Genomic DNA, 25168 nt, shown 5'->3' with positions numbered 1-25168 from the left:
TTTTCCCCCTTTAATATGTGCATCAATATAATCCACACAATGTGTAATTAGCTAAATTGCCGATTGATCCGTTCTCCTGTGAAGGTGAAGATTCGGCTCGGAGGTTTACTAAATGGCTGTCAGTGCAGCAGAAGAGGACCAAAGATGCAAAGTTTTGTGGGGAAGATCATGTGACGATACAGTCACTAGATACAATTGGTGCACTGCTAGAGAGAGGGCAGGGTGAAAAAGGGGTGTGTCAGAGCCTGTTTCAGAAGAGGAAGGGAATGTGACTTTGTAAATGGTTGCTATAGAAACAAAAAATGCTTGTTACATTATAATACATAAAAAATGTCTGTTTTTAAATGAGAAAAAAAATGCTACCAGTATTTTCTCATAGTACAGAACTGATTTATTAAAAAAACAAAAACGCGTAGGATATTGCTTGGTCTGCAGCTTTAAATTAAATCAAGATTTAAGAAAATAATTGATGTTTGCATGCTGTAAAAATAAATGGAACTATGGTAGAGAGAAAAAAAAAACCATTTGCTTTTTACGCGGTGAACTCCAAATAACTTTGTATTTGTACATTGCTGTTATTATAGTGATTGAAAATAATAATAATAAACCCTATAGCTCAGCGCAAAAAATATATATAAACGTGTAAATACAATATGTGAATGATAGGCTTACTGCTAAGTGAAATCTGCCAAATGGGTCTCTGCCTAACAAATTTCTCACAAACTCGTTTACAGACAATATTATACAAAATGCAGTGACCCGGCGCTCCAGGTGACAACAACACCCCAGTCCAATGGTCAGTCCATATAGGTAAGGAAAGTTCTTTACAGTGTTCCAGTCGATGAAGAAATGATGATCCAATTGCTGGCTGTTGGTTCCAAACTCCTCCTAATGTACAATAGACAAAAGAGAAAAGACCGTTGCGCAGCCACAAGAACCAATAAATAACTCCACAAAAGAATTAAAGTAGTGAACTTACAAACATACTGTCGTTGTTCCTTTGAGACAATCTGTGCTTTAAACCTCTTCTTTTTCAGATATCACGAATCCCCCGTGTTGTCTGTCATTCATCCAGTTTTCTATCTGCTCACAGTATTACCACTCAGAAATGGTCCCCATGTGTTCCCAGAAAGGAGATGACATGAAAAATTGATGGTGCAGATTGATAAAATGTAATAACAATAAAATTAAAAAACAGCCAAAGGCTTACGCACATAAGCCAGGCTGTAATAAAACAGCTGACAACGTGCCGTCCGCAGCTTGATTCAATCAGGTATGGCTAGCTTCCGGGATGATGACGCTCTCACTTCTAGCAAACCCTGGAATTGGCGTCTAGCTCGGCACAATTGCTCTACGTAGCTCACCTTCTACAGTTTTCGCTGCTATCGCTAACTCCGCTTTTGGTGGCCAGCACTACACTCTGTGCTCTGCTCTCCCCTCTGAGCGACTGCCATCAACCCGTGCGCAGCTCAGTGACGTCACGTGGTAGCGTCTCCCCTGATCTCTCAGCTACTGACGGGCGCATCAGTTCTAACTCCTCCCTCTCCAAACGCGTTTCGTGACTCAATGTGGTCACTTCATCAGTGGTGAGGGGGGAGTTACTACCTACTGATATATATATATATACCCTGGAGGATGATATATACTAAATGTAAATTAGCCAAATAAAATGCACACATACTGTTTACATGATATATACCACTAGGGAAACATCCATGGGATTCAGTGGCAATGCACCAAGCACATAGAAGTGACATTTCTTGCTCTTCCTAATACAAAGTTACATATACAAACAATTAATGCATGATTGATTAATGGATAATTAGGAAGAGCAAGAAATGTCACTTCTATGTGCTTGGTGCATTGCCACTGAATCCCAGGGATGTTTCCCTAGTGGTATATATCATGTAAACAGTATGTGTGCATTTTATTTGGCTAATTTACATTTAGTATATATCATCCTCCAGGGTATATATATATATATATATATATATATATATATATATATCAGTAGGTAGTAACTCCCCCTCACCACTGATGAAGTGACCACATTGAGTCACGAAACGCGTATGGAGAGGGAGGAGTTAGAACTGATACGCCCGTCAGTAGCTGAGAGATCAGGGGAGACGCTACCGTGTGACGTCATTGAGCTGCGCACGGGTTCATGGCAGTCGCTCAGAGGGGAGAGCAGAGCACAGAGTGTAGTGCTGGCCACCAAAAGCTGAGTTAGCGATAGCAGCGAAAACTGGAGAAGGTGAGCTACGTAGAGCAATTGTGCCGAGCTAGACGCCAATTCCAGGGTTTGCTAGAAGTGAGAGCGTCATCATCCCGGAAGCTAGCCATACCTGATTGAATCAAGCTGCGGACGGCACGTTGTCAGCTGTTTTATTACAGCCTGGCTTATGTGAGTAAGCCTTTGGCTGTTTTTTAATTTTATTGTTATTAAATTTTATCAATCTGCACCATCAATTTTTCATGTCATCTCCTTTCTGGGAACACATGGGGACCATTTCTGAGTGGTAATACTGTGAGCAGATAGAAAACTGGATGAATGACAGACAACACGGGGGATTCGTGATATCTGAAAAAGAAGAGGTTTAAAGCACAGATTGTCTCAAAGGAACAACGACAGTATGTTTGTAAGTTCACTACTTTAATTCTTTTGTGGGGTTATTTATTGGTTCTTGTGGCTGCGCAATGGTCTTTTCTCTTTTGTCTATTGTACATTAGGAGGAGTTTGGAACCAACAGCCAGCAATTGGATCATCATTTCTTCATCGACTGGAACACTGTAAAGAACTTTCCTTACCTATATGGACTGACCATTGGACTGGGGTGCTGTTATTATAGTGCTGAGTAGAATATAAAACATAACTTTTAATCCACGGTAATTTAATAAGTGACGTAGGGTAAAGGGATGACAAGTCACTTAGGGTAAATCTATGTCACTTATTACATTATTACTTGGTAGTTCACTACTGTTTCATCACATTCTCTTGCCTGTGGTTCAGTCCTATTCTGAAGTTCTGAATTCACAATCGCTGCCAGAGAGGAAAAGAATCCAAAAGGTCAACCCGCTTTCTCCTTTTTTTTATTTTTTATACACGGGTGAATTAATAACTTGTAACGTAGTAAAAAATAAATAAACTGTCCAACGTGGGGGCATTCTTTGACCTAATAAGGTGCCTTTCATTTTTTGATTTGGCTTCCAAAATAAGGCATACACTCATAACAAAGCAATGCATTGTTTTTGGGGGTGTATGGAAATAATTCCCCTTAGGGGAGATATTACTGCCAACAATTTGCCCTGTAACAGCTAAGAATATTGTTTACACTTTGGCTTAATGTAACATTTTAATTAAACTAAGAAGGTCAGGGGGACTCATCCCTGTCAATGCACTGTTAATCATTTTGTGTATAAGGGCTGTAATAGGTGAACAAGTGATCAGACAGCAGAAGTGGTATTTGTTAATAGAGTTCAGACTGTTTATAGGAGCAATTAATTATGGGTCTGTAACGTCTACATCTAGAAAGTTGTTTGTGTGTCCGCTTTGCATTTGAACACACCTTAAAATATTGTAACCACATGTTGCATGATGGTTGCTGAGATCAATGAGCAGGTTTTTGTCTGTTTGGATGCAATTGGACGCTATTTTGAATGACGATGGCGGACTGAAACTTTCAAAACTGTGCGGATTTTAACCAAATTTGTCAGGATTGGAAGAAGCTGAACTGATTTTTAGAAAATCCATGTTTTGCTCATGCACCACTTTATGTTTGAGGCTCCAGAATGAATACTGGAAAAGTGTGTTTTTGCGCCTGATGAGAAACCCAAAAATATAGTTTATCCAACGGCATTAGAATAAAAATTCATACCATTTTTTTTCCCATTAAGAAACGAACAAATGTAGACATTTATAAATCTCAGTATTTTTTGGTTTCTTAGAATTCCCGTGCAACACCGGGTACTTTCAGCTAGTGCAGTATAAAACGTTCACTACCATAACGTGGCTTTTTTTTCTGGTTGATTCCATTACACCGTCTAAAGAATTTCTGAAGAATGGAGGTAAGGGACTTGTAAATATGATTCATCAAACTGATATTGTCATTACGAACCACAGCTTTATCTTCACATATTATAAATAAGTAAACACAAGAAAGATGTTGATCCAGGGAGAATGTGATTGCCATTATTGGAGTCCGAAAGGAATTTGGGACATCATTGCATTGTAACTTTGGGTTTTTGTCTGTCTTCCTCTGGATCGATATGCAGTAAATAGAAATATTAAATTTAATACAGGTTGAAGTTGATGGAAATGTGTTTCTATTCAGCCTCATCTAGTATGTAACTATATATTAAACAATCGCAGGAATTCAGTTGAATTCTTAGGTGCAAATTTCACAAACATGTTCCAAGCTGATGATTAAATTGGTGCCACATAAATTCAACTTCTCACAATCGAGCAATGGGGGATATGTATCACGTGCTTCAAAAATGAGTGAAAATTGCGTATTTTTGCGTTTCTGTCACTTTGCATCACTGTAGTAAAGTGCCACACTCCAATTTTCCACTGGGGAGCGCAATATAATTTTTTTCCCTCCAAATTTGCACTAATTACAGGAGCAAATTTTCTCTGTGTCAATTAAATCTACCAGGTTTAGGTGGCATCGACTTCTGCTGCTAAAAGCATGCATATGCTGCAGGCACAAATTAAAGAAAATTGCTCTCTGTTCTGGAGCAAATCGCCCCATTTTGATGCACAAACCCTGTGTTTTTAACTTTGCATTATAGCGTAGAATAGACACTTTAGTTGTCTAGAACAGGGGAGTGCAATCTTTTTCACCTGCGCCCCCTGCCGGCTGTCCTGCTCTCTGCGCGCCACCCTCCTTACCTTGGTTCCTGGCGTCTGGGCGTCATGACATCACGTTGCCATAGCAACGCAACGTCACATGACACGCCAGCGTCATTTGCCGCCGCGTTGCCATGGCGACACGTCTCCAGATGCCGGTAAGTAAGGTTTACAGAGGCCTTCGCCGTTTCCCTGGCACTTCATTTAAGTGCCTTCGGGAAGCGCGCGGGGCCTCTGTAAACCGCACGCCCATCAGTTTGCGCACCGCTGGTCTAGAACAGACAGGTTCTCTAAATGGGGCCAATGGCAACCTCATAACAGTAGCATGACTTGCATTTTCTGCTACCATGTAATTAAAAATGAAATGCAGCAAAACTTTGCAAGCAGTTGTATGGTTCTAAGAATAAAAGCAGCTCGCGGGTTCAAAAACGAAACAAAAAACAATCGTTTGCTACTGTACAAATGATTGCACAGTTCATATTTGAGAAAGTTTAGGATCTTTTTAACATTTAATGTTTCTAAAATTGCATTAATTTACAATAAATAGTGGTACATTATATTCAAGCCTAAAATCTTTGATGTAATCCCTTAATAAATACCATACATTTAAAATCAGCTGTCATGGAGAAATTTACATTTATTATTGATTTATGCATCCTCCATATTTATGTCTTTATCTGAAAGAATGGGGTTTCCTGAGCATCTCCATGGCAGTGGGCACCTTCTTGCTGGGTTAGGACAAATTAAAGACTTACACCTGTAGGAAACCCTACATATAGCCACTCCTCCTCCTCACAGGTATTCTTTTTTTTATTTTTTGTCCCATCAAGCTGAGGTTAGGAGTTTTAATTTGTTGTTTTTTGGTAGTACTTTTTGGGGCTTACGTGACTGCTTGCAGTCCAGCCAATGGGAGTTCTTGCCTCTCTTTTGCCTGTCGGGGAGCTCTGGTGTGGGCCAAGCTGCAAAATTATTTCTGACTGAAGCGACTCGAAGGGAGGTAAAAGGATCTACTTTTGATGTAGATCAAGTGGAGCATTTAATCAAAGCTATCCGTGAAATTTGAGATATTGATGACTCAATTCCACCTATAGAATCGAAGAATAGGATTTTTAGGGGAACACAGAGGGAAACCTAGAACATTTCTTGTATGTGACATTGTCACAGTTAATTAAATCAGAGTAGTCACTGCCAGACCAGAAGGTGTCAATTTAGAAGAAATAATTCAAAATGTATCCGTTGGAAGAAATGAATGTAGAATTCTGGAATCATCCGCCAAAGCTGGATGAGGCCGTATCTAGGATTGCCAAGAAGACAACATTACAGTTGACGCTACATATTTCAGAGATTCTATGGATCGAAGAATAGAAAATTATCTCAGAAAATCCTTCATAGCGACAGGGGCGTCATACAGATCGACAGCGGCAATTATGTCAATATCCACACCAATTAAATTGTTGTTTGTCAATGTAGAGGATGCTCTTGATAAAGGGGTTAAAAGATCTTCCATTACCAGTGCACTTTCACAGATGAAACTTGCCACAGAATTAATTGCAGAAGCATTGTTGGACTTGGTCAGGCTTGCTGCTAGGTCTATGGTGTTGTCAGTAGGAGCCAGAAGAGCTCTTTGACCATGGAGGTCAGATTCCGCATCCAAGAATAACCTTTGTGTGTTACCCTTTGAAGGTCAACTACTGCTTGGTAAACGATTTGGATACCATAATTGAAAAAGCATCAGGAGGGAAGAGAATATTCTTGCCTTGAGAGAAGACCAAGGCGTTTTCACAGTTCTATAACGCTAACTGATAGATTCAATAACAGGGATATGACAGCCTAAAGACCAGGCATGGGGCTAAGCAAAATCAGCACCCCGTGGGGGGTGAAGGGGGAGGAGTTGATTAACTAAATAAGCTAGGGTACTTAATGTATGGTCCTAATAATAGGCGGTGGGTACAAAACTGTGACATAAGTGAATATGAAGAGTGAAATGGAGGGTACAAAGAAATGTGCACTGCCAAAGAATTAAAGTGTGGCACACCACCCTTATAAAACATAACATTTATTGAATATAATAAAACATGCATCACTGTATTGTGAGTATAAACGGTAATTAAAAAGTGATGCAGTGCGACAAAGTGGCCAAGGAGCAGAGAAATCTCAGTAGGGCTCAAAATAGGTGCTATCAATAACACTAATTAGTCAAACGAGACATAGTTTGCCTTAATAGGAATGTAACTTCCCCACCTAGAGTAATACGGCTATAAACGTGCTGGCAGAAAAACAGGCTTGCAATGACTTGATACACTGAGGGTATTGGTGGCAAATAAAGAGTTAATAGCCTGGAATTACTGTCAGCGATATACCTAAACACTCAATATATAAATACGCACAGTAGTGCCACAATGTGAGAAGGAGATGTGGCATCAATATCCCTATTTGTATCTGTACCAGAGAAATGCTGCTGATGTCGCAGTATTGGAATTCCAGTATTGTCTGTTTATATAGTTGCCTGCTTCATCCAGCAGCCTCTTTGCTGCGTCAACCATGTTAGGCACATATTGAGACAACACTGTTGACTAATTATGTTATATAAATTACCTATATGTATGGCCACAGTGCAGAGGCTGCTTTGCTTGCTACAGTGTGGCTAGTTAATTATGTGATACACTGTATCTAAGTGTCTATCACGTGCTTTGTCACACTGCAATTCTGCTCTACTTACTTGCTCTTGCTTACTTGTTCTGGTTATCAACTTTCATTCCCTGCCAGACATTCCCACAAACTGCTAATTACTCTCATAAGCGTGTTGTTTGGGGGCGTTTGGGGGTGGGGAAGAGTCTTTGGCCCAGGGAAAGCTGTTGTGGTCCTGATGGTAGTTGTTACCATACAATTGGAAAACTGTTGCTGTTTAGTGATTATAAATAGAAGCCACTTAATTTATTTCTTTGCATAATATGTACTGGGACAACCAGAGAGCTGAATTGCGCTATTCCTTGCTCTGGCGACCCCTGTTTACATTGAGTTGGACATATATACAGTACATGGCAATGCTCAGTCTGGCATACCTTTTCGGGCTGGACGTAGATACAGTGGTGGCCGACCTGAGTCTAAATCGGCTAGATCCGCGGCTCTCGGATTATCCCGGTTAGGTGCGGTTTTCTGTTTGTTTCGCCCGGAGTGAACTGCGTTATTTTAGCGCTCGTGATTTTAGCATTTTATTCTCGCCGTCTGCAATGCCGTGTAAAAACTCAGGGGGGCGTTTGCAAGCTGTTGTCTTGGAAGTCTAATACCTTCACGGTTCAACCAACGTCAGTACACAGTCTGTGTGTGGGCGCACAGTAATTGAACATTTGCATATTTAAAGTATACATGCATTTGCAGTGCTGTGCTGCTGTACAGTATGTCTCATTGAAAATTGTTGAAACGCATAGGCGTGTACAGTACTGTAACAGTGTCACATTTCGGCATACTGCTGCGACACACTTTATTCGAGCAAATACCCAGTATGTACCTGGCAGATACCTGGAATGCGCCGCTCCTCACCTCTGACAAGCCCCGTTGCGTTTGCCTTCCCAGCCATGGTTCATGCCTGGCTGACGGGCGGCTGATCTGTTAAATGATAATGATTAGGATTTAATAGGCTGCAATGCTTCGCGTGTCTACCAGAGGGCATAAATTCATGAATTGTAATGCAGTATATATATATATATACTGTGCAGTATTGCAGCCAGCGGGAATAAAATGCTTCAATCCCTGCCTGGAAAATAACGCAATGCACTCGGGCAGAAAACAGTCACAAACCTCAATACACCCGAGTATACCCGAATTCGTGGGACTAGCCGAGCTCGAATAAAGTGTGTGGCCAGTGTATACAGCGCTCTCCCCTCGCTCAGGATAATTAACTGCACTGCAGGGTATTTCAACTGCTTATCTTCTCTACAATGCAGTACATCTCTCCCACACAATTCGTTTGAACGTGTGTCTGGTTTCAATCACATTCCTGCTTGACAGCAGGTGATTACTACGCATGCGCCTGTTACTTCGCCCACCACTGCTTGCTTGCTTGAGTGAGTGAGTGAGTGACCAAAAAAAAATTAAAACTTTTTTTCTCAGTATCTGCAGCACAGTACTGGAGAAGCCGCTCAGCCAATAATATTGCTTACAGGAGATTCGCTTGACTTTTGAATCGCGCCGATATTGATACTGTATTATCAAAATAAAAAAACCACAGAAAATAATACGGCAACAATACTCACCATAGAATTTTCCATTCAGCTGGCACCGGCGCCGGGCCACTGCCAGTCCAGTGTTCTTGATCATCCACGTCAATAGTTTGCAGCGGGACTAATACACCTGTAGTGAGCTGATGAGGCTGGAAATTGCTTAGATACATGTAAGCTTGATCGAAACTGCACGCGAAATCCGACTCAGGCTTGCTGGATAGACAGCAAGGGTTGTCACTGACGGTGGGACTGTTATTGGAAGCCGGTGCTGGTGCATAGCTTGGCAGCGACTGTCGTTTCTTAGTTGGTTTTAACACGACCTTTCGCCTTTTGCCGTCTGCATGATCATAGATACAGGAAAAAGCCGGTGATACACACCAATACCCTCCAACAAATTGTGGCTCAATACGATAAAAACAGGGATCGCTACATAACCTTTTCCTTATTGCATGCTTCCACGTATGAGGAGCTGGCGAAAATTTGTAAAAGTCATAGTTTTCGATAAAATACTTTTACATTTGAACAACTGTTGCCATCTTATCATCTGTTGCATTAATCGCGGCCCATATCAAATACGCGTAACTTCTGTCGGGTTTTTGGAAAACAGGCTGCACTTGAACACTCATGGCGACGGCTCTCTGGAGAATACTGTAACAGAAACTGGTCTTTGTCTTTATTTAATATGAAAAGCCTAAATTGATACATTTTTGCAACTTCTTCCTTCAGTCTCAAGGCCAATTTACAATAGCACACTGTGGTATCTTTTTTAAACGAAACACCTGCAAGTTGACACATTACTGAAGCGCATGCGCATTACAATTCATTAATATCTGCCATCTGGCAGACACGCGAAGAATTGCAACCTATTAAATCCGAACCATTCTCAATAAAAGCATCAACCGTGCGTCAACCGCGCATGACACGCGCACGACCCGTGGCTGAGAACGCAAAATGAATGCGGCATGCTCCCGGTGAAGTGCGTCGCATTCCAGGAAAAAGCCAGGGAAAAAACGGCAATGTGTTAGAATAAAATGAGCCGCAGCAGTATGCAGATACAATAATGATGGGCACCAGGAACTTTTATAGCACAAACAAGAGCTTTATTCACAGCTGTTCATAATGCTCGCCATACAAAAACAGACATTACATCAGATGTTGGCAAACAAGCCACTTTCTTCCCTACAACATATCAAGTAATAAACACACAGATACCCAACAAACTCTGAGAAACCCTAAACATTACCACAATATATATATGTGTGTGTGTGTGTGTCAAAAGGAGTGCTAGTGGGCGTTGCTAAATGTATACAACAAAAAACAAACAAAGATGCCCAAAGCTACTTCCAATGTGACAAAAATACACAGTGCAATACCTATATTTTCTCTTGAAAAAAGGGCATTTAGTTTAAGCCTTTGGCCAAAGCATGTTAAGCCTGCTGCCTTTTTCAAAGAATATATAGGTATTGTACTGTGTATTTATGTCACAATGGCAGTAGCTTTGAACATATCAAGTAAGAATCTTGCTCGTTTCTAAAATGAGGGCAATCTAGATGCCTGTCACAATCAAATCTCCAAGAAAAAGGGAGAAACAGAAGCGCACCGAGGTAAGTATAAAATAAGTTTGTAGCATTAAAGGATCACATCCACACGAACAATTCAGTAAAATAACTTTAGCTCCGACTATCGAATTTCGAAGAGTCCTACAATTGCAGGTAGCTGGCGAAATGGACCACATCTCCACCTCGCCACAGTAGTGTCTACCAGATCCGGTAGCAGAGCGTCTCTATGTAATCCCAACGCGTTCCATACCACAGTACTTCGTCAGGGTCCATTACGGAGACGCTATGATTAGAGACGCTATATGTCACATTTATACCCCACAATGTTTTACAATTGAATAGTTCTCAATGGTTGGTAATTAACATACAGTAACATGTAAAATACAGATTTGCATGGTTGGAGTGGTGTTTATATCAAATACACTTTTTTTTAAAATCGATGTAGGTACCTAAAAATGAAGATCTAAACTTTGACCTTATGATTAAGTTGTGTAAATGGTAAATCCGGAAGTTTGATAAAAAAAAAAAATATGAATATAAAAAAATCTACCAAAATATTCAAAACAATATGATATACTTGGTTTGTTGCATCAAAACAATAATGTTCATCAATTTATAATTCATGTGTTTAAATATAAATGAATGTATGTGAGAAACATTTGTACAAAAATAGTACTGTGATCATTTTAAAATGTGTAAAAATAATTTAAATGTAGAAGTAATACTTTTAAATGTCTGTATATAAACTCATTATATAAATGATAAAAAAAAAGATTACTCCACTGCATGGGGGATAAAGGTTTTTATAGTCATATTTTTCAATTAATTTTAGTATCATTCATGAAACTCACTGATATACCATTTTCAAAACTTGTATCATAAAATCAAAGTTTGATCTTAATTTTTAGGCACTTAAATTGATTATATCAAATGCACTGTTTTTTTGTTGTTTTTTTTTAAACACAACTCCAACCATGTAAATTTGTATTTGATGTTGATGACTGACTATTGAGGACTATCAAATTGTAAAACATCGTGGGGTATAAATGTGACGTATAGTGTCTCCGTAATCATGAACACTGACAAAGTACTGTGGTATGAAATGTGTAGGGATTATGCAGTAGCTCTGTTTCCAGATCCAGTAGAGACTACTGTGGCGAGGTGGAGATGTGGTCCATTTCGCCGGCTACCTACGATTGTCGGACTTCGGGAAATCCTCGATAGTCGGAGCTAAAGTTATTTCACGGAATTGTAAGTGTGAATATGATCCTTTCTATGCTACATAGTTATTTTATACTTTGATGCGCTTCTGTTTCTCCATTTTCTTCTTGGAGATTCACTTCAGACATTAACAGTGGCATATAATATGGTTTCTCTGAACTTCTTCCCCTGGTAGCTTTCAATCCTACACTGAGGTGGTACTTATGCTTGTTTCCTTTTGTAATAGATTGTCATTCTCCGGCATAGTGTCAATAGTGACTCATCTCAAGTGGGCTTATGGTGGGAATACACTCTCCTACCTACCTGGTACATGCATATTGAATCGGGAGTTTACTTACGACCTGCTGGTGGGGCCGATCCGATTATGCTCCAGAGCTACTATGGGAACTCCTATTAATCAATGCTCACTCTTCTTTCCGAAATGAGTACAATCTTGGGGCATTACTATAACTGCAAACTACTGTATATAGGGCACGTTCCTTAACTGAAAACAATAAATGGCGACAGGACCTCCATAATACTCATAACTATACACACATCTATTTACAGGGTTCATGGTGAGGCTTCAGTCTTAACTCTTAGGAACCTGTTTCTAGAACATAGGGAGGATTTGTATACAGTAGTACTGTATGCAGAAGTACTCACTCCCCTGCAAATTGTTACATTTTGTTGGTGCCTGAGCTTACTCCATGACGCTATTATATTAGACTTTACATGTAGAATCTACAACAACTACTCCAAAGCAGGGCAGCCAACAGCTTTCCCAGGGCCCTGGACTAGAGTTTTGACCGGGGTGCACCCGTGTCGTCGGTCTTGCGAGCACCCCATTTCACACCTTGTGAGCCCCCTCACCATGTATTAATCTTTTCCCTCCCCCTCACCCATCTATCTCTTCCTTATTCCCTCTTAAACCCCCTCTCACTATTTTTTTCCACACACACACACACACACACACACACACACACACACACACACACACACACACACACACACACACACACACACACACACACACACACACACACACACACACACACACACACACACACACACACTAATTACCCCTCCACATTACCCACACAACATACATACAACACTATCCCCCCCAAATACATACACTATCCCCCACATACACTCCCAATACACTATACCCCCCCCCCCCCAATACATACATATACGCTACCCCCACAAATACATACCTTGGGGGTGGTGTCCAGCTGCTGCGGGCCTCTCATGCCAGGGGCTGCGGGAGGGTCTCGCTGCTGGGTCTCTGGTTGCCACCGTACCCTGGCCCTCCCACACTGATGCGACTTCCATCACTCTCCTGCATCGGGCCTCTTGCATGCTGGTACGCGCCGGAAGCTTGGCCCTGCTTCCGGCGCACACTAGCATGTGAAAGAGGCCGGCATGGGAGAGTGAGGGAGGCCTGCAGCTGGGGAGAGCCAGGGCACGGTGGCAACCAGAGGCCTGGACGCAGGAGTTGGGCCCGAACTGCAGCCACCAGGCCCGGGACACGGGGCTCTGCCACCCGCATTGGTGGCTCTGCTTTAAAATGATAGTTAGACAATGCATATAGAATATTAAGTAATATATACAGAGAAACAGATTAATCTCAGTTGCATAAGTATTCAACACCTTTGCTACTGTAGCCCTAAAGCTGTTCAGGTACAAATTGACTGTATGAAAGGTCACAAAAATGAGTGAAATGGTTTCAGCCTGTGTGTAATCAGTGGTTTAACTTGGTACTTAACTTGGTACATAATTTCCCGCAAGGACATACTTGAAAATGAGAGGTAACTCTCAATGTATTACTTCCTGGTAAAACATATATATGTTTTTATAAATATAAAGACTTTGAAGCTGCAACTGACAGTGATCCAACAAAGCAACCAAGGAGCTTTCAAAACAAGTTGGGGATTAAGTGGTAGAGAGACACAAAGTAGGAGAAGGGTACAAGAAAATGTCAAAGGCGCTGATTATCCCTCTCAGCATAGTGAAGTCCATCATTAAGAAGTGGAAGATGCATCATATCACCCAGACATTACCCAGATCAGGTCGCCCTCTCTGAACGGTAAGCAGAAAACTGGTTTGGGATGTCGGTCTGTAGCCAATAATGACCTTGAGAGGTCTGCAAAGTTCTGTGTCTGAGATTGGAGTCAGTGTTAACAAATCAACAATAAGCTGGTCCCACAGCTGGCCTGTATTGATGGGTGGCAAGAAAGAAGCAATAACTCAAAAAGACTCCACTTAAATCACGTATGGAGTCTGCAAAAAAAAGCATATACTGTAGATCAGGGGAGCGCAAACTTTTTGTGCTTCGCCCCCCTGTCTCTCTGCCCCGGCTCTCGCGCCCCCCTGCCTTTCTTCAGCCGCGTCTGATGACGCTGCGTGGGCGTGTGACGTCAGGTCACATGGTGCCGCGGCGTCTATTGACGCCGCGTTGCCATGGTGACGCAACACAGACGGCTGAATCCCGGTAAGTAAACAGTTGCAGGGGCCTCACGCGATCCCCCGGCATTTAATTTAAATGCCTGGGGGAAGAGCGCGGGGCCTCTGCAACTGCCCGCGCCCCCCCAGCACAATCTCCCGCCCCCCCTGGGGGTCGCGCCCCCCACTTTGCGCACCGCTGCTGTAGATGATACTGCAGACGTGGAAAAAGTTTTTATGGTAAGACGAAATGAAAAATGTAAGCTTTTGGTCCAAACTCCAAGCGGTACGTCTGGCACATGCCCAACACTGCACATCACCCAGTTAACACCGCCCCAACAGTCAAGCATTGCTTCTCTTCAGCATGGACTGGGAAGCTTGTCAGGATAGAGGGGAGTATGGATGGTGCAAAATACAGGTAAATCCTTGAGGAAAACCTTTTTGAGTCAGCCAAGACTCGAAACTCGGGAGAAAATTCACATTTCAGCAGGACAGTGACTCGAAGCACAAAGCCACACTAAAGTGGTTGAACAAACAGAGACGTAATGTTCTTGAGTGGCCCAGTCAAAGTCCTGACTAATCCAATTGAACATTTATGGTGAAACTTGAAGATTACAGTCATCGACGATCCCCCAATACTTTTCAGAACTGGATCAATTTTCTTGTGAAAATGGGCAAAAATGTCACCATCCTACTGTCCAAAGCTAGTAGAGACCAATCCTAAAAGACTCATAGCAGTAATTGCTGCAAAAGGTACTTCTACCAAGTACTGGTTTAAGGGGTTGAATACTTATGCAAACAGTACATTTCATCTATACTATAATTCAGAAAGTTTGTTTGTCCAGCTATATAAATCCACATGCTTAATCCTAGGGACACCAAAACTTGTCATGCTAACTAATAGGATCAAAAGGAAGAGCGTAGGTGGGGTTTTGGTATGTTTGGCCCATAGCTTTGTATATTATTTATCTATCTATATTATAGCTTGTTTATGGTTCAATACAAAGACTGTCTGCAACTCATTATGATGTTCCAGGATAGCGAGGAAGGAGAGGGGGGTTGTTATAGGGAGGGTGGGGGTGAGGGAGGCCAAGAGCATGGTGGGAACAGAATTCATCAACCAGGAAAATGTGAAAAGCATGTGGTAAGGCAAAATAAACTAGATTTAAAAATATGGTATTATTGTAAGACATAAAGGCACATTTTGCATTACTACATTAACTGGGGCAAATGACTAGCACATTTCTAATAATAGAAGTACATAGAAGCTTTATTTCATGTTGTAGGGTTATACTTGAGCAAAGAGACTTGATATTATTGGTGTTGATGACGTATTACACTATCTTGTGATAGGATCAAGTAACTTCAAGGCGGACAATTGTTTTGTGTCATTGTAGGAGCTGTGGATGTGGCAACACGGAGTCCTATGGCTTCCTGGTTTAGTGCTATGCTCTATTGCTTTGGCGGTGGAATTCTATCTTCTATAATGCTTGCGGAGCCTCCAGTGGCATTCCTTTCAAATACCTTGAACATCTTATTGGCATCTATAATCTGGTAAGTTGTACAAGTACATTGAAAGCTAAAAAAAAAAAAAGTGTCCCTTATTTCGTTTGAAAAATGAAGCAGAAAAACAAATATTACAATACCTTTTTATTGGACCAACAATGTAATATAGCGGAGGAATATAGCTTTCCAACCTCACAGGGTTCTTTGTTCTGTAAAGTAGAAGAACTCTGTGAGTTTTGAAAACTTGTACTGTAAGCCAGGGCTACTCCGCTTGAGGCCTGTGTGCCAATTCCAAAGCTTCAAGGGTTTGTGACTGGCTTTCAGACAAGCCGCTCCTGCTAATTTCAAGGGTTAAATGTGAATATATCTATATATATCAACGAAAAGAGCACAAGAGCGCACCGAGGTCAAAAGGAGGTATATAACAAAAAGTAAGGAAGGAGCCCCCCTCTTCGCAGCAGCCTGCCGCAGCATCGTGAAGCCCTTCTACATACGGACTGCATTTTATTTCATTGTAAGTAATTTATTGCATTTGCTTACTTTTTCTAATATACCTCCTTTTGACCTCGGTGCGCTCTTGTGCTCTTTTTGTTGGTTGTCTGGTCCGCTGCCGGAGGTTCCGTCGGTGGACGTTTGTGGAGCGGCACACTTAGGAAGCATGAGCGCGGATTGAACACCATTTTATATATACATATACAAAAAAAAAAAATTAATATATATATACAGTATTCATTTTTTTTTTTTTTTGGTAACATTGTTTTTATTGACCTATAACGGTTTTTAAGTCTTGTTTTATATATTTAAAATTGCATTGCAATATTCTTCCGGCCCTTTACTCATAAATGTTTAACTAGTTGATCAGTATCAGGACCAAAGTAACGGCAGCAAATGGCTAGCACCCTTTTGGCTGCCATTCTAGTGTTACGCCAAAAAGAGTCTGAGGCCAAATATTAAATAAGTCACTTCTGGTAACATTGTTTCATAGAAACGATAAATACGTTTGTGGATTTTCTTGTTTTAAACATTATTCAACATTAAAACTGGTTGCTCAATGCCTATGTATCCCCAATACATACATCGATTTTGGGAATTGGCCAAGAAGCAAAAAAATAATAATATATATATATATTATACAGTATATAATATATTATTTATTTTTCCCTTCTATTAGATTAAAACACTTATCGGAAAGTGCAGAGTCCAAATAATGGACTCTACAATCCCAGAGTGAGCAACAAAAAGCCAAACCTGAACCCTTCACCTGGATTCTCTTCTTCAGTAATTCTCAGCATGTTAGAGATCGGGTGTGGGAAAGCTCAAGGAACCAGCATCATAACTTAGTCAAGATTTTACCATGACTACTACAAGGATGGGGTACAGGGAATAATACCAGATGTTAGCCCATTGCTGGTCCCATTGGAAGCGAATGGACTACATTTTCTTTGAATCTGGTGCTATTTTTTTGCACCACCTTTTGCTTCCGTTTTACATCCAGGAAACCTTGATACATAATCCTTTAACTTTCAAAGTCTATATTTTATTTCTGATAAGGGAACACTTGTTACTGGAAGGAGTTTTGTGTTCTGTACGTATCATGCAAAATGACATGTTGAAAGCCAGTAAAAGCACCTCTAAGTGTATTTATTAAAGTGAAAACCATATTTGTCAAAGGAAAAAAATCACTGTTAAGTTTTTTTTTCCTTTTATAAATCTTGGTAGCCGGGGGACTTTGGCAAATTACCCTCCAAGCCACTTTGTTTTTAATATAACCCCACAAGTCGCTATTAAGACGATTCAGTAGCTTACTTGCATCAAAGTAAATGTGGGTTGTTGATTTATTCCCTTTTCAAGTTTTCAAAAGGTGACGTGTGCTCATTTGCATGTCATTTCCCAGAATCCCTGGCTGCAGTATGTAAGCATGATATGCTAAGAGATAATGGAGAAAAGCAGGATTGCAGACAAATCTGATACATGAATGTGCGCACAAGTGGTATTTTTATTGGCTTGTCAAGTTATAAATGTACTGTACAGTACTTGTTGAATGACTACCCCATGTTTAATGTGAAGTGACATTTTTAACAGATATTGATTTATTAACTTAAATTCCACTACCAGTTTTAAATAGCAGGTCTTGTGATGCACATGACATGTGAATGACCTGTCTATTAAGACTTCTTCCTCCACCAGGGGGGATAAGAGAGCGTTTGCAGGTTGTGTTAGGACTTACAAAATGGTATGTGTGCAGCGCACAGCCAAGAAGGGGATGAGGAGCAGGTCTGGCAAAAAATCTTTATTTAGGTTCCATAAAAACGGGGGTTACAACCTTCGACGCGTTTCGTGCACCGCAGGCACTTTGTCAAGAAGTGTATTGTGTGGTGTGCAGGACATTTAAATAGCAGCTGATGCTGCTTTGGCGCCAAAAAAAACAATGACGTCATTACCCATATTAACCAATAGGTGTGATCCCGCATCACACTCGTCAGAACAGTCAGAGACTTGCCAAGCCCCTCTGCGAGACATAGCCTATCAGTGCCAAATGAGCTGACACGCATCGCAAGACAGTGAGAGACCAGTTCTCGCGAGATGCGGCTCACACAGTTCTCGGCCGTCCACGCATGCGCATGCGGGTCACCCCTGTTAACCAATATACATCCTTGTTGGGCGATACACAGATTGCATGGAAAGGAACTATTAACACCTCCCTGCCCAGCATCACAAGGTCTCACCACAGAGAGATCTCAGGAAACGAGCACCCTTATTTTTGCCAGGCAGAGAGTGATAAAAAATGTAACACAGATACTACTCTAAGTGTGTATACATCTAGACAGGGACACAACAATCATAAGAATCAACATCAAGCTACCATTAAATTGACACCTAAATAATAAACATAAGAAAAAGGATGTATCCACTGGTTGGTTACCATCAATAGGATGATTATGAATAAATACTGAATGAATACTGACGATAATGTCTCTAGAAGGCTATTTTGAATATGTTTCTTCTGTATATTCCCTTGATATGACTTTTTGTAACAAATTGGAACTTTTGTTATAATAACTTTGTTGATAAGTACTAATGCATGTGGATATGTATAATTAATTTTATACATATATATATTCTTAGAGTCATTAGATAATTGATATTGATGGAAATCCATATATTCTGAAGAATGTCAAAATTAATCGGTGATTAACATCACTTAACACAGATTTGAATATAAATAAAAACAGATAGGAGTGTCATACTTACACTAAAACAATAACTATGTAGTAATCAGAATGGGTAATCCATAGGAATTAATTATTTATATATCCTTTGCATCATTATGGGGTTAAAAAATGTGGTTTTAATATAGGTGTAGAGAAATATATATTTCTTTAGATATGTGAAATGTATGTCAGTAATTAATGTTATGTTTTGTTTTTTATCTATATGTCAATTTAATGGTAGCTTGATGTTGATTCTTATGATTGTTGTGTCCCTGTCTAGATGTATACACACTTAGAGTAGTATCTGTGTTACATTTTTTATCACTCTCTGCCTGGCAAAAATAAGGGTGCTCGTTTCCTGAGATCTTTCTGTGGTGAGACCTTGTGATGCTGGGCAGGGAGGTGTTAATAGTTCCTTTCCATGCAATCTGTGTATCGCCCAACAAGGATGTATATTGGTTAACAGGGGTGACCCGCATGCGCATGCGCGGACGGCCGAGAACTGTGTGAGCCGCATCTCGCGAGAACTGGTCTCTCACTGTCTTGCGATGCGTGTCAGCTCATTTGGCACTGATAGGCTATGTCTCGCAGAGGGGCTTGGCAAGTCTCTGACTGTTCTGACGAGTGTGATGCGGGATCACACCTATTGGTTAATATGGGTAATGACGTCATTGTTTTTTTTGGCGCCAAAGCAGCATCAGCTGCTATTTAAATGTCCTGCACACCACACAATACACTTCTTGACAAAGTGCCTGCGGTGCACGAAACGCGTCGAAGGTTGTAACCCCCGTTTTTATGGAACCTAAATAAAGATTTTTTGCCAGACCTGCTCCTCATCCCCTTCTTGGCTGTGCGCTGCACACATACCATTTTGGATTTCCCTCACCAGGATACAGCTGCACGCCGATGGAGATAGCAACTGGAGGCTTCATTCTGTGAGTACTTCACCTGAGGCCAGCCCAATGAGGTAAAGGAGGGTGTTTTTATGCATCTACCCCTACCTTCAGGGTGACTAGAGCCCCATTATAGGTTTTGTACCAATTATTATTCCCCAGTTAGCCTTTATTCTCCTTTCAATACTATATATAGTTCCATGTACTTGAGCACCATATTGTTATTACTGTGTGTTAGGACTTACCCTTGCTTATGAGAAGACTGATAAATATGAAGATATGAATGGGAGTTAAGACGTGCTAAAGCTTAGCACCCTTTAGTATTTAAAGTGATTTGGGGGAGGTACCACCCCACAATCTCTGGCATTTAGCATTAAAGTTAAGTCACTTGTGTTCATTTCTGTTCTGTTAGAGGAGATATGAACCATTTATTTCCTGAAAAAAATAATGGAAAGCCGAAAATATCTATCTTGTCACACACCCAAAATAAAACCTGGGAATCGATGTAAAATATGTCAAAAGCTTACGCCCGGGCTAATATTTTAGATTCAAAATCCCGTGGTCTGTGAAGAGGAGGAATTTTTTAGTACTTACTGAAGCACCGACACATTTTTAACGATCAAAGCATAGAAACGTTTTAGTTTGACGTTTTTGTATTGAGTAGAGGCCATACAGGGGTGACTGTCAATTCTCTGTTCCTAACAATCTATTTTATATTAATACATATATAATATCAATATCCAGTGCTCGACAAACCCACTCGCCCACTCGCCAGCTGCGATCGGAAATTGGCTCGTGGCCAGTAACATTTCCCCTGCTCTGCAAAAAAAAAAAAATCCCTTGCTCGGAAAAAAAAAAAAATCCCCTACTCGGGAAAAAAAAAAATTCCTCTAGCTGATTGGCTGTGACGCGGCATGGAGCTGCCAGGACTTCAAACTGCCCTTCCTTCTCTGCACTGGTGAGGGAGAGGGAGAGGGGGGGTGTGTGCGTGCGTCTGCTCCTCCTCCTCTATACTGAATATCCTCCTGTATAATTGTGTCAGCTCCTGCACTGATCCGGTCATGGAGGATTTTGGACAGATGTTGGAGGTGGGTGGAATGAAATGCAATTTAAATACACTGTTTCTCCTCCCCCCCTTCTCCCGCTGCCCGCGCGGGGTGGAAGGTAATGGCGCTTGTGTTTCTCCTCCCCCCCTTCTCCCGCTGCCCGCGCGGGGTGGAAGGTAATGGCGCTGGTGTTTCTCCTTCCCCCCCTTCTCCCGCTGCCCGCGCGGGGTGGGAGGTAATGGCGCTGGTGTTTCTCCTTCCCCCCCTTCTCCCGCTGCCCGCGCGGGGTGGAAGGTAATGGCGCTGGTGTTTCTCCTCCCCCCCCCTCTCCCGCTGCCAGCGCGGGGTGGAAGGTAATGGCGCTGGTGTTTCTCCTTCCCCCCTTCTCCCGCTGCCCGCGCGGGGTGGGAGGTAATGGCGCTGGTGTTTCTCCTTCCCCCCCTTCTCCCGCTGCCCGCGCGGGGTGGAAGGTAATGGCGCTGGTGTTTCTCCTTCCCCCCCTTCTCCCGCTGCCCGCGCGGGCTGGGAGTTAATGGCGCTGGTGTTTCTCCTTCCCCCCCTTCTCCCGCTGCCCGCGCGGGGTGGGAGGTAATGGCGCTGGTGTTTCTCCTTCCCCCCCTTCTCCCGCTGCCCGCGCGGGCTGGAAGTTAATGGCGCTGGTGTTTCTCCTTCCCCCCCTTCTCCCGCTGCCCGCGCGGGCTGGGAGTTAATGGCGCTGGTGTTTCTCCTTCCCCCACTGCTCCCGCTGCCCGCGCGGGCTGGAAGGTAATGGCGCTGGTGTTTTTCCTTCCCCCACTGCTCCCGCTGCCCGCGCGGGCTGGAAGGTAATGGCGCTGGTGTTTCTCCTTCCCCCCCTTCTCCCGCTGCCCGCGCGGGCTAGAAGGTAATGGCGCTGGTGTTTTTCCTTACCCCCCCCCCTCTCCCGCTGCCCGCGCGGGTCAGGAGGTAGTAGTGCGTGTGTTTCTCCTCCCTGCTCCTGCTGCCCACGCGGGTCGGGAGATACTGTAGTTGCGGGGGTGTTTCTCCCCCCCCTCCTGTGTGTGTTCCCCCCCCTGTGTGTGTGTGTGTGTGTGTGTGTGAGAACGTGTATATGCAGCACACCAGAGGTACCCCCCAGTTTGTCACCCCCCCACCCAGTCAGTCACCCCCCCACCCAGTCAGTCACCCCCCCACCACCCAGTCAGTCACCCCCCCCACCACCCATCCCACCAGTCACCCATCCCACCAGTCACCCATCCCACCAGTCACCCAGTCATTAATCCCACCCAGTCACCCAGTCAGTAATCCCACCCAGCCCCCCAGTCTGTCACCCCCCCACCCAGTCACCCATCCTCCCCCACCCAGTCACCCATCCTCCCCCACCCAGTCACCCATCCTCCCCCACCCAGTCACCCATCCTCCCCCACCCAGTCACCCATCCTCCCCCACCCAGTCACCCATCACACCCAGTAACCAATCCCACCATTCACCAAGTCAGTAATCCCACCCAGTCACTAATCCCACCCAGTCACCCAGTCACTAATCCCACCCAGTCACCCAGTCACTAATCCCACCCAGTCACCCAGTCACTAATCCCACCCAGTCACCAATCCCACCCAGTTAGTAACCCAGTCAGTAACTCCACCAGTTACTCATCCCACCCCCCACCCAGTCACCCAGTCAGTAATCCCACCCCCACCCCCACCCCACCCAGTCAGTAATACAACCCCCACCCAGTCAGTAATCCCACCCAGTCACCCAGTCAGTAATCCCACCAGTCACCCAGTCAGTAATCCCACCCAGTCACCCAGTCAGTAATCCCACCCAGTCACACAGTCAGTAATCCCACCCAGTCACAGTCAGTAATAACACCCAGTCACACAGTCAGTAATCCCACCCAGTCACACAGTCCGTAATCCCACCCCGCAGTTAGTTACCCCCACGTCAGTCAATCACCCCCTCTCTGTGTCTCGTTCTCCTCCCTCTCGACCTCTCCCTTCCTGTCTCTCTCCCTCTCTCCCTCTCTGCCTGTGTCTCTCTCCCTCTCTGCCTGTGTCTCTCTCCCTCTCTACCTGTGTCTCTCTCCCTCTCTGCCTGTGTCTCTCTCCCTCTCTGCCTCTCTCCCTCTGTCTCTCTCTCCTCTGTCTCTCTCTCCCTCTGTCTCTCTCCCCCTCTGTCTCTCTCCCCCTCTGTCTCTCTCCCCCTCTGTCTCTCTCCCCCTCTGTCTCTCTCCCTCTCTGTCTCTCCTCCCTCTCTGCCTGTGTCTCTATCCTCTCTGCCTGTGTCTCTCTGTCTCTCTCCCTCTCTGCCTGTGTCTCTCTCCCCTCTCTGCTGTGTCTCTCTCCCTCTCTGCCTGTGTCTCTCTCCCTCTCTGCCTGTGTCTCTCTCCCTCTCTCCCTCCCTGTCTCTCTCCCTCCCTGTCACTCTCCCTCTGTCCCTCTCTCTGTCTCTGTCTCTCTGTCTCTGTCTCTCTCTCTGTCCCTCTGTCTCTGTGTCTATGTCCCTCTGTCTCTGTCCCTCTGTCTCTGTCCTCTCTCTCTCCTCTGTCTCTGTCCTCTGTCTCTGTCCACTCTCTCTCTTCCCTCTGTCTCTGTCCCTCTCTCCTCTCCCTCTCTCTCTCTCTCTCTCTCTCTCTCTCTCTCTCTCTCTCTCTCTCTCTCTCTCTCTCTCTCTCTCTCTCTCTCTCTCTCTCTCTCTCTCTCTCTCTCTCTCTCTGTCCCTCTGTCTCTGTCCCTCTGTCTCTGTCCCTCTGTCTCTGTCCCTCTGTCTCTGTCCCTCTGTCTCTCCCTCTCTCTCTCTGTCCCTCTGTCTCTCCCTCTCTCTCCCTGTCCCTCTCTATCTCCCTCTCCGTCTCTCTCCCTCTCCCTCCATCTGTCTCTCTCCCTCTCTGTCTGTGTCTCTCTCCCTCTCTGTCTGTGTCTCTCTCCCTCTCTGTCTGTGTCTCTCTCCCTCTCTGTCTGTGTCTCTCTCCCTCTCTACCTGTGTCTCTCTCCCTCCCTGTCACTCTCCCTCCCTGTCACTCTCCCTCCCTGTCACTCTCTCTCTGTCTGTGTCTCTGTCTCTGTCCCTCTGTCTCTGTCCCTCTGTCTCTGTCCCTCTGTCTCTGTGTCTCTGTCTCTGTGTCTCTGTGTCTCTGTGTCTGTGTCTCTGTGTCTCTGTGTCTCTGTCTCTGTGTCTCTGTCCCTCTGTCTCTGTGTCTCTGTCTCTGTGTCTCTGTCCCTCTGTCTCTGTGTCTCTGTCCCTCTGTCTCTGTCCCTCTCTCCCTCTCTGTCTCTGTCCCTCTGTCTCTGTCCCTCTGTCTCTGTCCCTCTGTCTCTGTCCCTCTGTCTCTGTCCCTCTGTCTCTGTCTCTCTGTCTCTGTGTCTCTGTGTCTCTGTGTGTCTGTGTCTCTGTCTCTGTGTCTCTGTCTCTCTGTCTCTGTCCCTCTGTCTCTGTCCCTCTGTCTCTGTCCCTCTGTCTCTGTCCCTCTGTCTCTCTCTGTCCCTCTCTCTCTCTCTCTGTCTCTCTCTGTCCCTCTCTCTCTCTGTCTCTCTCTCTCTCTCTCTCTCTCTGTCTCTCTCTCTCTCTGTCCCTCTCTCTCTCTGTCCCTCTCTCTCTCTGTCCCTCTCTCTCTCTGTCCCTCTCTCTCTCTGTCCCTCTCTCTCTCCCTCTCCCTCCATCTGTCTCTCTCCCTCTCTGTGTGTGTCTCTCTCCCTCTCTGTGTGTGTCTCTCTCCCTCTCTGTGTGTGTCTCTCTCCCTCTCTGTCTGTCTCTCTGTCTGTCTCTCTCTCTCTCTCTGCCTGTGTCTCTCTCTCTCCCAGACTCTGGATCTGGATATATTATTTACCCTATACTGCTTTCTTCCAGATCTGATTCAAGCGTCACACGGAAGACATCGGAATCCCCCCTAACCCAGAAGACAGGTAGGGATCACATCCCCTCCAATGTATAACATTGCGGGAATGAGGTACCTGGACATTGAGGGACTGCGGACCAGGTAAGATCCCAGGCGGGATTGCTGCTTTAGATATTGTGAAGAGGGGGCATTCAGGCACTGGTTAATGGGTGCAGGAAACTAGTCACACACACACACATACACGTAACAAGGACTAATTGTAGTAAAGTATAAATGTACTACAATAAATATAAACTTATGTCAAAAACGAATGTTGTTCTTACTAGAAATTGATTACATTTCTTTTTTCTTTTCTTTTTTTTAAGCGGGTTGGGGCGGGGTTAGGGGCGGGGCTAAGGGCGGGGCTAGGTGGCGAGTAGAT

At 43.7% G+C, this 25168-nt stretch overlaps 1 protein-coding gene across 2 annotated transcripts in view; it reads left to right on the top strand.

Annotated features, from left to right (window-relative positions):
* The window catches only part of TMEM38B (transmembrane protein 38B), a 59519-nt gene that overhangs the window by 13235 nt on the left and 21116 nt on the right, over nucleotides 1-25168 (top strand). For both annotated transcript variants that reach the window (XM_075594452.1, XM_075594442.1), the window contains exon 2: nucleotides 15674-15830. In XM_075594452.1, coding sequence (XP_075450567.1) covers nucleotides 15703-15830 — 128 coding nt within the window. In that variant the 5' untranslated portion in view covers nucleotides 15674-15702. The remainder of the gene's footprint in view (nucleotides 1-15673; nucleotides 15831-25168) is intronic.

This window comes from Ascaphus truei, chromosome 1, assembly GCF_040206685.1.
Source record: "Ascaphus truei isolate aAscTru1 chromosome 1, aAscTru1.hap1, whole genome shotgun sequence".
NCBI lineage: Eukaryota > Metazoa > Chordata > Amphibia > Anura > Ascaphidae > Ascaphus > Ascaphus truei.
Note: the sequence above shows the minus strand (reverse complement) of the source record. Positions and strands in the feature narration are given on the sequence as shown.